The following is an 18,349-nucleotide window of genomic DNA, read 5'->3' on the forward strand; positions in this document are numbered from 1 at the left end:
TTGAAAAGCTCAAGGTGTTTAATTTTTAATTAAACTTTTAAAAAAAGTTAATTTTTTCCTAATTTTCTTCACGATTGTCTAGACTCAAAACAAAAAGCCAGTCAGGTTTGGGGTGAACTGCTCCGTTCTAGAGAATCTTACCGAGCTGTTCACAGTAGTGGTGATAGGAACCAGATGTCGACCTCTAAAAGCTCCCCTCACAGAAAGCTATTCCAAGAAATGGTTACGAACACAATACCCGATTACTGAGATGCTGTTTTATGATAGCTCACAGTGGAGAGGAACATGGAGGGTATTCAAAAGATTTTTTTCAGATTTATCAGTATTTTCTGCATAATTAACATTACATCTAAAACCTCAGAAAACATGTGTGGGTTCACTGGTGGTTTTCCATAATAAATAAAAAGCTGTATTTATGTTCATGCCTTTCACATCAAAGCACACAAGTGCGTTCACAGTTAAGGAAAAATCTGTGCAATTCCTCTTTGTTTTAGTTGAGTTGGAATCATTTTACCTAAAAAAACAAAGAAAAGCTGATCTGCAGTAAAACTTCTGAAAAGTTAGGTGTCCCCAAACTTTTGACTGGCGGCATATAAATGTGTAAGCAAATGCTCTGGCGCTCCAGGTCAAATTCCATGCTCCTCTTGATTTTCTAAGTGGAAAATAATTAACACACCCTATACAGAACTCTCATCTGTTTATTGAATTGAACATGGGATAAAAATTATATATATATATATATATAGCTAGCCTGCGCAAAAGTTCTGGCACATTTTACTCGGTGTGCATCTTATTTTGTAGGTTTTTACCCCCTGCCCACAAATCATTTTTTTTACCAAATAAACTAAAACTGAAATTTTCCACTAAGATTTTTAACTATGTGTTTCGTACAGGGTGTTTCAACCTCACTTAGAAAATACAAAACCCCTTGCAATTTGACCAGGGGGCGTCTGAACTCTTGTATGCGACTGCGAGCATGCATAGGTGCACTAAAGTTGTAGTACTCACCCGTGTCCAGAGGGGGCGATGAAGTACAGGCAGCAGTGAACTCTATTGTCGGGCATCTGTCGTCTGTTGACGCGTGACTCTGAGTTGAGATAATCCTCAAACTTGCTGTCGATGTGATCGATCACCGGCTGCCAGCTGCAACGAAAAGCAACATCACTTTAGTTTCTGGAACACATGCAGCAGCAGTTCTCAAGCTGGGGCCTCAGAAAAACCTCAGATGTTGCATCTTTAAGTTTTCATTTTGGTCAGTTTATTAAATCGGTGTCAAGCACACTGAAAAACACAGCTGCACTTGTTCACTTGGTTAAAATAGTAGTTGCATTAAACACTATTAAAAAGAAATGCCTGCAATCCAAGACAGACACTTCGCCAAACAAGGTCAGCGACAGCTATGAAAATACACTGAAAATGAATCCGGTAATCTCACTGATTAAAGGAAAGTAATGACTGGAGAAGGAGGGCAAAGGTGGCCACGGCTGCACTTACTGTCCACATAAAAGTCTGAAAGTTGCTGATGTAGACAACAGAAATGAACCAAACTCACACATGACTAACGTTTGTTGTGCAAAACTGCATTCATGCATGGCAACATGACCGTTCACAACTGGAGAATCAACTTCTGCAATGTTAGAATTGATCAGAATCAAATAAAATAAAACTAAATGTGTGAATTCATGAAAAATCATTCTTGAAAATAAATGTGCCAAAGAATCCATGTGTTGTTTTTTCAGCCTGTATTCAATGGTTGTGTAAATAGTTCCTGCAGTCAAGTTTCCAAAAGAATTAGAATTGGATGTATTAATAATGAAGACACATTATTATTATTATTATTATTATAAAAATAACAATTAACAATATTGACCCGACCCTGGCAACCAGGCTTTAATCAGTACTGCATTCTAATTTTTTTAGAAGCAAACTGAAATAAGGTAAAGATATTTCTGTGCCCTTATTGATCCGAATGAAGATGAAAGACGAAGGTATTTTCTTCTAGACTAGGTTACTGCAGGTCTTGCGTTAATAGCTTTTACTGTGTGAAATCATTTTCTATTTCTTTCTTATTATTTATCTATTTATTCACTGATTATGAGACAAAGTGCCATCACTGGCCCACTAAGAATCACAGAATCAACCTTAGCGTTGGCACCAAAACCACCAGAGGGTGCTTCATGGCCCACTTGTGGTCCACAATCCTTTTCTACTGAACAGCATTAATACAGCAGACTGACTGCTTACCAGTTACTGTTGTCTACAGCATCTCCAAACCCTGGTGTGTCCACGATGGTCAGCAGCAGCTGCACTCCGCCCTCTTTAACCAACACCTTTGACTGCTCAACCTGATCAGAGGACAAGAAAAAACTGATTAGAATAAAATCCACAGACACTTCGACCTGCTGGTGCTTGTATAAAAGATCTGAGGTATGATTTTAGCCTCAGGTTTTCACTTAAATTCCCATTTACCTTGACTGAGCTACAATATCTTCAGGGAAATGTTTCTGTGGAAGGTTTTCAAAATACAGTGCAAATCAACAAAAAGTGTGACTGTAAATCGAGTTCAGGCACTGAAGTACGTGACAGTCAGACAAATTTGAACTTTAAATGTAAGCCTTAAGATAAAACACAGATTTAAGATCTTTTATCTAAATGGGACAATAACATGGCAGCAGCAGAAACGGTAAGGAAAATGTGTGAAATCGAAAACATTTGAGGGATTTTCAGGAAAATATTGGGAGTTATGAGAACACAACAATTTTTTGACTGTGGAAATAAAATAAAAAACTAAAAATGTCTCTGAAGAAAATATATTACGGTGCAAGAGGCACAAATCCTTTGATTTCACTTTTGAAATCGTGTAGAACAAAAGTTTAGAACAACGACGAAGACGAACTTTGTGTTTATGTTTTGTGATGTTTTTATTATCGTGTTTTGGACTTTTCGGACAAGTGAAAGGCTTAGAACGCAGAAAATTATTCAGAAAATTATTTTTGAGAAATCAGATACGAAGCTTTATCTCATCATATAACATTTGTCTGGTACTGTATTAGGAAAAACCGTTATATTGATAAGAGATTTGGGCATTTCGGCCAATCCTATTAATAATGAACGCAAGAGAAAAGCCAGCAGTGTACAACGAGCAAAGCAGACTTGCACTGGGACGTTGGAGTAAACCTAAAATTCTGAAAGCAAAAGGGGAAAAAAAAAAAAAAAAAAAAGTGTGGTGTAAAGAGTGGAAGTGAAGCTGCCCTCTTCCTCGGATTCCTGCCTTTGACCTCACACAGACAGAATGTGGTCAAGGAAACCTACACCAGAAGGATCTCATGAATGCACATGTTTGCAGTTACAAATTTGATGTATATGAAGCCAAATGACACTTTTAGACTGTTAGAAATGGTGTGTATATACAGCGTGTATGAAGCTTTTATTTAGATTGCTCTAGGCTAAACAGCACGGCAGACAGCTGAGGTTTCCTCACTGAAGGGTGCAACGGCAAAACTGCAGCATGCAAAGAAAAAAAAATATATCATGTCTGGCACTTATAGGACAAAACAAGCCAAAAACAACCTGTGGGCTGATCACAGATCCAGCCCTTCAAAGCGTGTGACTACACAATGGAGCCCAGTGTTGTAGAGGGGAGATGTAATGTGAGACAATAACAGCAACGCTGCCATGCTTTCCTTTCCCGACAAGGCATTTTTTCCCAACTTACTCCAGAGGCTGCTAGGCCCTGCAGAAAGGGGCAGAGCCTAGTGTACAGGGCAACATCTCAGCCAAAGAGAGAACACGGCTGAGCAGGAGCGCGAAAACAAAACCAACCAGGCGGTGAACATTCAGGAGTGATCAACCAGACGGGAGTGAGGGCAGGAATTCTTTTGTAGGCCAGCATGGTGACGTACACACGCTGCCTCACACCCGGCGCTGACAGCCAGCAGGATCCGCTGAGGCATGTGTGCGTGCTTAACTAGTGCAGGTGACCCTGAATCAATCAGTCAAACGTCCATCCTGCATTTCTCACATTACTTCTGTGACCTTCACCAGTATTCCACAACATTCCACAGCATACATCGCTCTGTATACATCACTTTAAAGATCGCCGACCTCTGACACAAGCTACTGCTCTGACCCTTCAGACTTCCAAACCTAAACTCATCCGACTCCATCTCTGTAGGGGTCAGTAAGTGGGAGGTCAACAAAAGAAATCAGAGACCACCCTCTGAAAAATGGAAACGAAACGGACGGAATGGACATTAAAACACCAGTTACTCGTTTTACAGCGTCAGGAAAGGGAAAAAAAAAAAAAAAGGTAGACAATACATTTAACAGAAAAATCCCTAAATATAAACACACACACACACACACACACACACACACACACACACACAGGTCATTCTACAGAAACGTCTATTTTTTGTGTTCCTAGCGTTTACAGATATATTACACTAAAACCTGTTAGGGTTACGATTTATTCATTTCTTTAAATAAAACAAAGTTATTTTAACACTTACAACTTCCTGAGTCTCAATTCAGCAACATTGGTTTCTAAATCAATTCCAAGCACCTCAGAAGAGCTCGTTTTTTTGCAATTTTAACTACAATAATCTATACATGACTATGGAATTTATCAATTAAATGAGCAAGAAAACAAATGCCAAATAAATATTACAAAATATATAATGAAAGTTGTGGTCCCCAAGAGTCGTGTCACCGCGTGACAACAAAAAATCTCTTATTTTGAAGAAAGAAGAAGGAAAAAAAAAAAAAAAAAAAAAAAAATCATACTGATGACATCACTTGCTGTCCGTTTACCTATTTTCTGAAGCTCTATTAAGAAAAGCACATGGGAAGTTCACTGTGTCTTCTCAATTAACAAAAATTCCCATATTTAGCTCATGGTTTTCTAAACTCTACTGTTAGGAAATTCCTGTTTTTCCACTCAATTCTCTTCTTCCTTGTGCAAGTGGAAAATCGTATATCTTCAGAAACGTCTCCTTTAGCACATTTTAGATGCACAAGATGTGTTTTACAGTGTCTTTGAGTCAACTGTGTGATAAATTTGGCATTTTTTCATTCATTTTTAGCTACATTAGCCTGACGACAACGCATTAGAAGGGCTGGCTCTGTTGTAGGAGTCAAGCTGGACCCTCTGTAGGTTGTGGCAGAACAAAAGATGCTCAACAAGCTGCTAGCCATCTTGGACAACACCTCACACCCCCTGCATGCTACAGTGGATAAACAGAGAAGCTCATTCATTGACAGTTCCAGCTGCGCTGCGTTAAAGAGGCCGTGTGAGATCTTTTTCACCCGCCGATAAACGGCCCTACAGCGAGTCTCCTTACTGCAGAGACGGTACTGATCTCCTGCTGTCTCAACTGTGCTGAACCTCATCACTGTATCTCCTCTCCTGTTAATACACCCTGTGCAATATATCATAACCTGCTGGTGTAATGACTCACTTTCCACTGTAATATTGCTGCAACTCCTAGCTATGTCTATACCCACTGTGCTCTGGTTTACCTCATACCACTCAGTGCCTGCGATCATGTAAATACAACAAATCTGTCTCATATGCCATGTAAATATGCAAATGAGTGTACTTCTATTTCTACTCTCTTATACTTTAATGTAGGTCTACTCAGTTTCTGTATAGTATATGTAGGTTTATGTGCAATTATATGTCTTGCTACTGAAACACTTCAATTTCCATCCATCCATCCATCCACCAATCCCTCCCTCCATCCCTCCCTCCCTCCATCCATCCCTCCATCCATCGGCTGACTGACTACAACTGGGCTAATTATGTCAATTTCATTTTCCATCAAACTATCGCTTTAACTCTGAATCACCATGGTTGGAATTCATGGGACTGGATTTACATGTCCAGAAACGAAAGGAGTGACTCTTCAGACCACATTTTAATGCTAATCAGCCTCTCCCAGATACTAAGACACTTTTGTAAGGTGCAGGCATTGAAGCTTTGGTGGAGGTAAAACCACACGATAATCTCCTGTGGCTTTTAAGGGCTGACTAACACCATGTGGCTTTATTTTTGCAAGAGCCAAAGACTGTAAGAGCAAATAGTGTGGTTCAAACACCTAAACACACCTAAATGATTAGCTGACAAGGCTGATGACGTGGATCATGAGAAGAAAGAAGAAAAAAAAAGATGCTGTGGATTTTTTTTTGGTCTGTGTTTACTTAATCCTTTAAATTTCCCCAGACTTACCACACTCTCTTTGCCCTTTATTCATTTATACATGGGTAACAGTGTAAGCTGAATGAAAACGATGCGACTTATTCTGAAAGGGAAACTCGGATCACAATGAAAAACCTTTACCGTGGCTATATCTGCTGTAAACAGTGGCACCGCTGATGATGCATTCTAAAGACTGTAGGGACTTTGGAAAAACTACATTAGGTAGATTTCTGGGACGGGCTTTTTTCCCCTCTAGCTGGTGAATGTAGCAGGAAGCCAGAGAGCCAACAATGCCAAAAAGCCGGAAATCTCGCTGCAGCCGCAGAAAGGATTCACAAGATGAGCAGAACAGGTTTGATTTAGCAAAGTAGCTGAGCATCTTGGTATCTGACCTCAGCTTGATAAGACTTGCTCTAATGCGAGTTTGTTTGTATTGATTAACCTATAGCTCAGCAGCCTGGCAATATATAACACTATAAAACAATATAAAACCGTAAACGCTGTCAATCTAATGATATTGCACTGTTTGGGGCAGTCGTGGGTTGGAGGTTAGGGAACCAGCCTTGTGAGCGGATGGTCGCCGGTTTGAACCCCTGAGCCGACAGGACATGACTGAAGTGCCCTTGAGGCACCTAAAAAGTGCCACTGCTGGACTGAGAACAGTCCACCAACCAGAAATATCCAGCCAACAGCGTCCTGTGGCCACTGATGAAGGACTAGAGGACAAACTGAGCAGCAGCAGATGAGCTGTCATCTCTGACTTTACATCTACAAGGTGGACTGACAAGGTAGGAGTGTCTAACAGAGTGGACAGTGAGTGGGCGCAGCGTTTAAAAACACCAGCAGCACTGCTGTGTCTGATCCACTCGTACCAGCACAACACACACTAACACACCACCTCCACGTCAGTGTTACTGCAGTGCTGAGAATGATCCACCACCCAAATAGTACCTGCTCTGTGAGGGTCCATGGGGGTCCTGACCACTGAAGAACAGGGTAACAGAGTATCAGAGAAACAGATGGACTACAGTCTGTAACTGTAGAACTACAGAGTGCAGCTATACAGTAAGTGGAGACAATGAGCGTAGAAACGAGGAGGTGGTCAGAATGTTCTGCCTGATTGGTGTATAACTAAACAAAACTACTCTATCATGTTCATACAAAACATACGGCCACTCTGACAGACTGTAATACCCCACAGGAGGTGCAGGGGATGATATGGCCTTTATTGTTTTGTTGCACCATAAAAGACAAACCACTTGTTTCACAGGCTGATAAGTGATGGTGATGGCATATAGACAGGAACCAAAGAAGGCAGAACAGTTAGTCAACAGATTAACTTCTTTAGCCCATGTGATGTGTCTCCATAACGCATCTGCTGCTATTGCTCTACTGCGTGTGGAACTGGCTGGTTCTCATTAGCTTTAGTTCGTACGACCGCGCCATCACATTCTTTTCACCCCAGAAACTTTGACACCAAAGTGTTCCTCAATAATCTGAGACCTAATTAGATTTTGGTCTCTGTGAAACTGAGAAAGGACAGCTCTTCTTTCCATCTCTAGGAGAAACATTCTGCTAACTAAAGCGAAAAAAAAAATCTAATCTACACAAATCCTCCCAAATGCACTCGACCTGCCAAGAAAAGTTTCATTTGCATCTTTCATTTCTCACTGGAGCTTAAACGACAGTTTTGAGAAGATTCTGGGCTAAAATGTATTTTTAGAAAACCATTCAGAGCGAAAAAGGTACCTGCAGGGCACAGTGAGGCAAAATGGTCTGCGAAGAAAACTTAAGATTTTCCAGTTTTACCATCATCAACATTAAACAGAAAAACTCAAAAGATGCATGTAAGTTCAATGATGGTCTGGACAGTTAATAAAACTGCTATATTTGTGTTGTAGGAATGGGGACCCCTGGCTCCTCTCAAAACCACTGTGAATCTTGTAAGCCTGTACGGTTTTCTACAGTGAACCACTTCACTTCAGCGACTTCGCTTAAACCTCAGTAAATCTGCCGCTTCGTCCGTCTTCAAGGTTAGCAGCACGTCGGAGTTTTCTTCTTCTGAAAGCAGCATCGAATGGACTTTATCTGGAATCCATCAAAATCGGACCCTTCTTTCCTGAGTCCCAGTAAACAGACAAATACTTCAGACGGGGGGCGGGGGTGGGGTTTCTACACCTCTAATCGCATTTAAACTTTTACTGAGGGCTTAAGATGCTTAAAGTGCAGGTAAAGCATTTTAAGGGGGGGGGGCTTGTAAGAAATCGTGGTTGGACGAAAAGAGGCGTACTGGGCACTTAGAGGATTAGAGGAGATTTCTCAGCGTGGAGAGGAATCACAGTCGCGGGCAGGAAATGGGGAGGGAGAGGAGTGAGCATGTGTAGCAGTGACTCTCAGCATGCCACACGCTACTCAAGCGTTTCTTTATCATGAGCTCATCTGTAAGCCCCATTCAGCAGCACCACGAAGCCCAACAGCACATTCACTGCCTGTCAAGGTTTCTGGGCACCATGCATGGGTGTCTGGACGTCACGACGACTAGGTCAGAAGCAAGAAACGGTGTTCTGTGAATGATCCTTGACAAAAACATCAAACGGAGGCTACGTTCGCGTTACCAGGCGCGTCAAGTGGCACAAACCCGATTTTCTGCCCTAATGTGACTCCTCATGTGATCTGATGTTTCCAGGGCCAATCTGATCTTTTCAAATCCAACCCGAGTCACTTTCATACGTGGTCCTAGATCAGATACGTATCCGATTCGTGGCCATGCGACCTTAATGTGACACTTGGATTCGTGTGTTTTTTGTCCCCCCCGCTATGCGTGCACCATCATTCAATGTTGCCATGGCAACAGCGCCGAGCAGAAGTTGAAGCCTGTAAACGGTGGAAAAGCAGCTCGTCTCACCTTTTTCTCCGTCGTCTGGCTCTAATAATGAAGCTGAGAGCTGATCAGAGTTAACGATCCTCTCAGCGAAGCTCGTTCTGCTCGGTAGTTTGTGCTGATGATGGTGATTCAGTCACGTGACGTTACCGAGTAGGATGAGCTCATGAGGGTCATTTCAGGCCGGTTCATCACATTGATGACAGATTTAAACCAGTTGCCTAAACGACTGTGAACCATCAAGTCAGAGAGATTGGATTTTAGCAAAAAAAAAAAAAAAAAATCTGATTTCAGTAATGAGGCTTGTAATGTGAACGTAGCCCAAATGATTCAAACGGTGCATGTCGTTTGGATTTTTGCTGTGTCAACAGAAAACTAACTTTTGCTTTCAACAAACCGTTTAAAAAAAATTAAATGACAAAAGCACTAAATCTAAATTTTCCGCAAGTCATTTCTGTTGATGTGTTACAGCGGCCTGGGTAAACTGCTCCATTTCATATAGTGTTACAAACGAGGAGCCGCCTAACTCCTCGGCAGCGGAGCTTTAGGAACACAGCGAACATGCACTTCTAGCAAAAGTTTAGAGAAGAAAACTTCCAAATCATTATTTATGGAAAAGCTGCTCTTCACTTCACACCAAGGAAGAAGCTGAGTGTTGAAGATATTCACAAAGCACGAAAACAGAGCTGCCTTATGATCACTAAACGGCGCAGGGATTATTGTCTAACTTGATTAAAAACGTAAGAGAAAAGTTCAATTTCAAGAGAATGCAAGAGATCTAAAACTTTTGACTGAGTGCGCAGGAAATCCTGTCTAACCACTGAACAAACCTCTAAGACTCCACTTTCATTCAGCAAAACGAAGAAGATAAGTCAGAGTGTCATTAAGTTAGGGAACTCTGGCATTACTAAAGCTTGTTCTCTCTGTTTAAAACACTGGAACACAGGAAACAAACCAAGCGCAGTCCACGAGGAGCTGCGGAGCAAAACACGGCCGTGTGTTTCTACATCTTACCAAGGTGTGGGGGGAATTGCATGTGTAGGCATGCAGCTCAGCAGGCTGTACTATTAGCAAACTATGTTGGGAAACCAGAAGCACAGTTCTCCATACACTTTGGCTCCATGACACCACAAACTGAATTAGGAATGAGATATATATATATATATATATATGTGTGTGTGTGTGTGTGTGTGTGTGTGTTCGTTCAGTAACTGCATAAAAGTACCAAGAAGGATCATCGTGACATTATATTAATTGATATTTCCCAACTGTTTGATTTTCATTCCTCGTCCTTTTTAAACTGCTTATTTTTGCAAACACATCATTTTATTTATTTCTTTTAAGAATGGTTTCTGCATTTTGTTAATTCCAGCTTGCTGGAAAGTCTCTAAGCTGCACTGCTAGAAATGAAGGTTCTGTTCAGATACATTTTTCATTCATCAAGGTACAAACGGTGTAAACGTTCCCTCAAAGGTTCTACAGCGGGTTTAAGGTCAAAGTGTGAACCTTAAGTTTTACCAAAAGTTGGTATTTGTACCTTTTCATAACTGGTAGAATAAAAGCCTGGAGACGAGGCAGGGTGTGTGTGGAGTCAGTACAGCTTAGACAACATGATTTCAATGGATTATGGTACAATTATGTTCCCCGGCTAAAGGTACTGAGATGAATCCTTGAGGGTCCCACTCCAGTGACAAGAGGGGCACTGCCCCAGTGACCATACAGTACCTTTATTTCTGTGAGTGCACATACAGTGTATTGTGCAACTGTATCAAGTATCAGGATGTTACACTCCTGTCTTATAATCCGTGTTTGAAGCTGATTACTCACTAATAAAAACCCGTCACCTTCGAAACTCTCCACCAGCCTGAATGAAGTCTGAACCTCGAGTGTGACGCCACAGCGTCTAACGAAAAGCACCGCTCTACAACTTACCATTACTGTACAACATCAAAGATGCTCATCACTGTTGTCGGAACAAAACCTTGTATCTCCTGTCAACAGCGTTATACTAAAGTTCTCTTTGCAAACAAAATGTTTGCACCATTTTGATATTATTTCTGTAAAATTTTCTCTATTGAAGATCTTGCTTACACTACTTTAAGTGTCCGGGCCTTTTCTGAACTAGACTCTGTTGATTCTTTATGGCCTACGCATCTACGAAACAACTGTTTGGTGCAGTGAGTTTGCTTTGGATTACTGTGATGCATTAATCCAGACCACAAACAGATGATATCTAACTCCACATTAATACAGAAAAAGTGTTAATCCAAAGTTATGAACAGAGAATTGAGGTCCTCTGCACCTCGGCGGATGTCACTATCCTAGTCAGCTTGTTTCTCCTCCTTCCTTTTAGGTGGAAAGCTGTGCCTCATTCTGTAGTTTTCGTTATGCCCATATTATGATCTCCAGATCTGAGCTCTATTTCTCTATGGCCAGAATGAATAAGGGTTTTTGGAAAAAAATGGACCTCTATTGCCCTGTGTTACATAAAAATGCTCAGAACTTGATACTTTTTGCCCTGGGCACATTTCCCCCCCCAAATACCACTGGATTCTCTGAATTTCGAGGTCTTTAAGGAGCTATAATACTAATATTGCTACATGCGAGCTAAAGCTACTGCCCACCAATTTGATGTCACTAAGTCATAACGAAACTAAGGCAGGCTGTGGCGGTGCTCTGACGAGATGTGCTACCTTATCAAACCCTCCATGAAGCTGAAGTCAGCTTCTTATGCTTTTTAAATTTGATTAACTTCTTTTAAATCTATTGTTTTAATTATGTTTTTAAAATTTTTAAATTTACATAAATTTTATTTTATTTACATTAATTACATTTTTCTGTATTTTTTCATTTGTAAAGCACTTTGAATGACCGTTGTGTATGAAAGGTGCTATATAAATAAACTTGCCTTGCCTTGCCTTCTTTTTCGGTCTGTTCAAATTTTCCCCTTCCACCTTAAATGGCACAGCAGTTCAGAACACAACAGCCACAACATTTAAGGTGGAATGGGTAAAGTTGAACAAAAAGCTGGCGAATGTCCAAAGAAAGTGTCCCTCTAAATGTTACCAGCCTAAATCAGTTATCAGGGGGTCAGCAGTGATATTAACCCGAGTCTGTACTGGATTAGCCTGAGTGTAGGTACATTTGTACAGCTTTCAAATCAAGCTATGAACAGAATGGAAAGATCTATTGTGTTTCAGTGAGTGTCAAGAACTGCAGGGAAACCTGCTTGATTTGTTCTGACTTCTTATCATTTTCCCCTCAGTCTGAACACAAACGTACCCTGACAAAACCAGCTTAAGGAGGCTGCCAGACGAATGACTCTTTAACGACCTCGTAATTCAGAACATCTAGTATTCGAGAGAAGACTGTTCACAGGATAAAACGCATCAGGTTTCACAGGACAAAATGCATCAACATTTTTATTTAACACAGGGGGCTACAGAGGCAATTTGTCGAAAACCCTAATCAGTCTGGCCATAAAGAAATGAAGATTAGACCCGGAGTTCCTAATATGGGCATAAGAGCATGGCGTCGACTACAAAATGACGACGCGACTACAGTGGCCTAATCAATAAATGATGCTTTTATTCCATTAACTCTACATTAACTCCTATCTTACCCACAAAGGGCCAGTGTGGCGGCAGGTTTTCACTCCAACTAAGCAGGAGGTCACCTGATTAAATGTTTGAAGACTAAGACAGATTCAAGCAAGCAGAATCAAGTGAGCTTCAGCTGGTTTGGAGTGAAAACCTGCAGCCACACTGGCCCTTTGAGGATGAGACTGGACACCCCTGATGTAAAACATTAGATGGAAGTTAAATTGGATATCAAAAATTCCAAGTTACTATAAAATTTGTCAAACTGTCCCGAAAATTTGAACATTTCGACCCCATTTCTGATACTGTATGAAAGACTGCTATCTATAAAAATGGGTAAAAGTACAGCCGAAATTCATCACTGAAGAAATTCACTTGACAAAATTCACCTCCTTAGGAGACAAGCCTGTAACAGTGCATCATACAGTGTCAGAAAGCATGTAACACTTCTAAAGAGCCTGTGCTGGGCTGATAAGCTGCTCCTGTTTAAGCCCACCAGACTCCATTTGTAGCTCTGTTCATTTAGCTTGTCAGTTTTTCCCCTCTTTTTGTGAGTGTTGAGAGAAATGCAGGGTTGGTGGAGTAAGAGTTACAGACACCTGCTGCTTTCCTGCTCCACACCTGTAGACATTCTACTGGTGAAGTCAGTCAACAAGACCAAAAACGAACCATCACTGTGCAGTGACTCACTGACTGCAGCATAGCGGAGGGAGGGTGTGTGACCAAACCCATGAACTGCCTCACACACACACACAGTCTACCTGACTCTCTCACACAGGAATGTCTGCACAATGATATAATGATGATAATCACACTGATGATTCCACTCTCGTCACTGTGTAACTGAGCTCCCAACTCAGCCAACACGAACTGTGAAAGACAAAAACGTACACGTGCAATAACATCACCACAAAACTGAGGACAACTCACGGAAAGAATTGCATCACGATGCTTCAAAATGAAGGTGGTGATCTTACTGTATCCATTTTGGATTATAAGAAATTTATGGTCGATTATACTACAACCCCATTTCCAAAACTGTTGGGACGCCATGCAGGATGAAAATAAATGATATCCAAATAATGTAAACCATATTTTTAAAAGAAAATACCACAAAAACACCACATTAAATGTTGAAACTGAGAAATATTATTGTTTTTTGAAAAAGATATGCCCATTTTGAAACTTTGCAAAAAAGTTGGGACGGGGGCCTGTTTACCGCTGTGTTTCATCACCTCTTCTTTAACCTCGCTCTGTAAGTGTTTGGGATCTGAGGAGGCATTGCTGTAGCTCTGAAAGTGAAACGTTTTCCTGCTCTTGTTTGATACAGAATTTCAGCTGCTCAACAGTTAAAGAGTCTCCTTTGTCATATTTTTCACTTTATAATGTGCCAAATGCTATCAGTGGTGACCGGTCTGGACTGCAGGTAGATCAGTTTATCACCCTTAATGGTGACTCTTAATACAGAGCAATGCTGTTGTAATACATGCAGAATGTGGTTTTACACTGTCTTGCTGAAATAAACAAGGCCTTCCCTGAAAAAGACGTCATCTGGATGGCAGCATATGTAACCAAAGCATGTATATATCATTCAGCATTAATGGCGCCTTCACAGATGTGCATGTCACCCATGCCCATGTGCACTAATGCCCCTAAACCATCATGAATTCCGGCTTTTGAACTGTGCACTGATAACAAGCTGAGCAGTCTCTAGCCTGGAGAACACAGTGTCCATAATTTCCAAAAATAATTTCAAATGTTGATTCGTTGAAACTTCCCCAGAGAAGGTGGCAGCATTTCTGCATCCTATTTACACATGGTTTCTTCTTTGTGTTTTAGACATTTAACTTACATTTAAGGATGCAGCACCAAACTGTTTTCACAGATGGTCGTTTTCAGAAGTGTTTGAGACCATGCAGTGATTTCCACTACAAAATCATGCCTGTTTTTAATGCAGTGGCACCTGAAGGCCCAAAGTTCATGGTCAACAGATACTGGTTCTTGGCCTTGTCGCTTTCATACAGAGATTTCTCCAGATTCTCAGAATCTTTTAATGTTATTATGCACCACATATGCACCATGAAAAGCAAAAGTTCTTTACTGTTTTATGCTGAGAAACATTATTCATGAATTGTTGACTTGATTGTACGTTCACAGAGTGGTGAACCCCTCCTCATCTTTACTTCTGAAAGACTCTGCCTCTCCGAGATGCTCTTTTACACCCAATCACGTTACTGTGGCCAATTAAATACCAGATTTTTATTTATTTATATTTATTTATCTTTTTTTAAGCATTACATGACTATCATCCTTTTATTGCCCCCGTCAAAAACTTCTCTGGAACGAGCTATTGGTATCAAATTCAAAATGTGCAGATATTGTTCAATAAACAATAAAAGTTTAAACATTTCAAATGCTGTCTTTGTACAATTTTTAATTAAACGTATGCTTTAAATGATTTGCAAATCATTGCATTTAGTTTTTATTTATAAAATAACAATACATTGTTACCCCTTCATATTTATTCATAGTTCATAGTACTTTATACTCCTTCATATTTATAACCTGTACATTCTTGTTTATAACCTGTATAACCCCCTTCATGTCTATACCCCCTCATATTTTTAACCTGTACATTATACTTACTGTACTTTGTAACATACATATTTATATTTCTGCTAAGCACTTCTGGATGGATGCAAACTGCATTTCGTTGCTTTGTACCTGCGACATACGCAATGACAAAGTTGAATTCTATTCTATTCTACATTGCAGACACATTTGGGTAAAGGACGGTGAATGATAGCACAGACGGGCGTTACTTTTAATGCTGGATGCATTAAAAGCAGTGAATACAAAGTGAGCTGTCAATTTGAGAGGATGTGTTTTTATTTTCTATAATTCACAGTTTCTCCAACTACAGCTGTGCATTGTGTACTTTCATGAACTGTACCAAAATGATCAAATTACGGTTTAATTTGAGACTTTATGAGGCACTGAATCACTTCCTTACATCTCCAGCCCATGCTGGCGCTGTTATGAGAAGCATAAGACGTCTCTGATTCTTTATCCCCTCCTCGACCGGGCCAGGAAACTGTGTGTTCAGGGCTCGAGTCACGTCCAGTCCGCAGGCAGACACACACACACACACACACACACACACACACACACACACACACTTCTCGGGCTGTCTGTTGCTCTCTTCAAACCACAGTAAAGAGAGGAGGCCAAAACCTCAGTCATCAGACCAGAGCCCGAAAAGACCAACTGAAGCACTCGGGCATCCCATTCTGGTCAGTGCACTCACACAGGCAACTGTAGCCATGCAGAAAGTACAGGCTCATTAGCTTTAGTTCAATTAATCTGTCTGGGAATCCCTGAACACTTCAGCCACTTGGCTCAAACACTGGGGCCGGATGGAGCTCAGTAAGCGTATGTGTATAATATTTAAATTACAGCTTCACTACTACAACTAATCATCGCGCCACGATTATTTTTCAGAATTTTGTTAGTTTGAACTCTTGCTTTGACGTTTATTTATTGCCAATATTTATTTATCTTAATGTTCATAACCATTGCTACAGTCCAATAAAGATGGATGAAACTCTTGCATATAGATGACTATAGTATTGGTCTTTCGTGGCTACTGTTGTAGCTATCCGTTAGTCATGTAGGAGATTTGCGGAGATTCATTTTATTCAAATACAATACAAACAGACTTTGTTGACCCTGTTCAGACATTCAATACAGACATAAAACAAAATAAGTATCACAATACAAGACAGTCATGAGGTCACAGGCGTAAATATTGCACTGTAAAGCTAGTCATGAGGTCACAGGCGTAAATATTGCACTGTAAAGCTAGTCATGAGGTCACAGGCGTAAATATTGCACTGTAAAGCTAGTCATGAGGTCACAGGTGTAAATATTGCACTGTAAAGCTAGTCATGAGGTCACAGGTGTAAATATTGCACTGTAAAGCTAGTCATGAGGTCACAGGCGTAAATATTGCACTGTAAAGTTAGTCATGAGGTCACAGGCGTAAATATTGCACTGTAAAGCTAGTCATGAGGTCACAGGCGTAAATATTGCACTGTAAAGCTAGTCATGAGGTCACAGGTGTAAATATTGCACTGTAAAGCTAGTCATGAGGTCACAGGTGTAAATATTGCACTGTAAAGCTAGTCATGAGGTCACAGGCGTAAATATTGCACTGTAAAGCTAGTCATGAGGTCACAGGCGTAAATATTGCACTGTAAAGCTAGTCATGAGGTCACAGGCGTAAATATTGCACTGTAAAGCTAGTCATGAGGTCACAGGCATAAATATTGCACTGTAAAGCTAGTCATGAGGTCACAGGCGTAAATATTGCACTGTAAAGCTAGTCATGAGGTCACAGGCGTGGGCGATATGGCAAAAATATTATATCACAATACTTCAAGGTATTTTCACAATATATGATATGCATTGATGTTTAGTTTTTCTGAATTTTTGGAAGTTGGTGTTAAATATTATTTTACTTTATTTACTTTTATTTCCTTCGTAACTTCTGTTCCTTTCTGTTTTCCGTTGTCTTTTGGGTTGATCTCATTTGCATTTTGTATGTCTTTTCTTGGGTGATGTGTGGGGGCTGTGGAGAGTGGTCCTTTGACATGTAACGACCCCCAGTGTTTAGCCTATTTCACATCTGCTTATCTATAGCTCCAAATCTAGCAACAGGGGAGACTGTAAATTCCTGGGTGGGCCTCAACACCTCTAATTTAATTACAAAGGCAGAGGCAGCTGGCCATCAAGTAGGGGGGCTTCGGGGTTGTTTAGACAAAGACACAACAAGACCGGAGTGACCAAGTCTGATGGTTGTGTAAGCTTAGTTAGACTTGCTTGGTGGGAAGACACGTGCTCATTAAACTTCTTTTACCTTGAGTCTCCACTCCGGTTTTCCTTCAAGAAACAAACGTTTGCCAGCAGAAGTCCACATTGGTACAGAAGTCCCGAGAAGGTGGTCCAAGTAAAAATTTTCTGGACTGTTATTTTGAGATAATGAGTTCATCAACTTCTCAAAGTAATAACTTTGTTATCTTGAAATTATAAGTTACTTATCTTGTTATATCAAGACATCAAGAGTTGTTTTCTTGAGATAATTTGCTTGTGAGTTAACTTATTTCAAGATAACAGTTCAAAATTATCTTGAGATAAGAAAAATTATCTTGAAATAATGAGTTACTTATCGTGATCTCAACATCACAAAACTTCTTATTTCAAAATAATTGTTTCAAGACAGATTTCAAAGTTCAATAACAAGTTACTCACCTTATCTCGAGATACCAAAATTATCTTGAAATTAAGTGATCGTGATTAAGTGATAGTTTTTTTTAATCCCACAAACGTGGAAATTCCACCTCCACATTTAACCCATCCGTGAAGTGAAACACCACATACACACTAGTGAACACACACACACACACACACACACACCCACACTAGGGGGCAGTGAGCTGACTTGCCCGGAGCGGTGGGCAGCCCAATCCACGGCACACGGGGAGCAGTTGGGGGTTAGGTGTCTTGCTCAAGGACACCTCAGTCATGGACTGTCGGTCCTGGGGATCGAACCAGCGACCTTCCGGTCACAGGGCCAGTTCCCTAACCTCCAGCCCACGACTGCCCCCAAAT

General features: G+C 40.6%; 1 protein-coding gene across 3 annotated transcripts in view; it reads right to left on the reverse strand.

Annotated features, from left to right (window-relative positions):
• Nucleotides 1-18,349, reverse strand: part of sept7a (septin 7a) — a 77,417-nt gene that overhangs the window by 21,460 nt on the left and 37,608 nt on the right. For all 3 annotated transcript variants that reach the window (XM_017721514.2, XM_017721515.1, XM_017721513.1), the window contains exons 5-6: nt 2,245-2,345; nt 1,009-1,143 (exon numbers count right to left, since the gene is read on the reverse strand). In XM_017721514.2, coding sequence (XP_017577003.1) covers nt 1,009-1,143; nt 2,245-2,345 — 236 coding nt within the window. The remainder of the gene's footprint in view (nt 1-1,008; nt 1,144-2,244; nt 2,346-18,349) is intronic.

The sequence above is a fragment of the Pygocentrus nattereri genome, chromosome 27, assembly GCF_015220715.1.
Source record: "Pygocentrus nattereri isolate fPygNat1 chromosome 27, fPygNat1.pri, whole genome shotgun sequence".
NCBI lineage: Eukaryota > Metazoa > Chordata > Actinopteri > Characiformes > Serrasalmidae > Pygocentrus > Pygocentrus nattereri.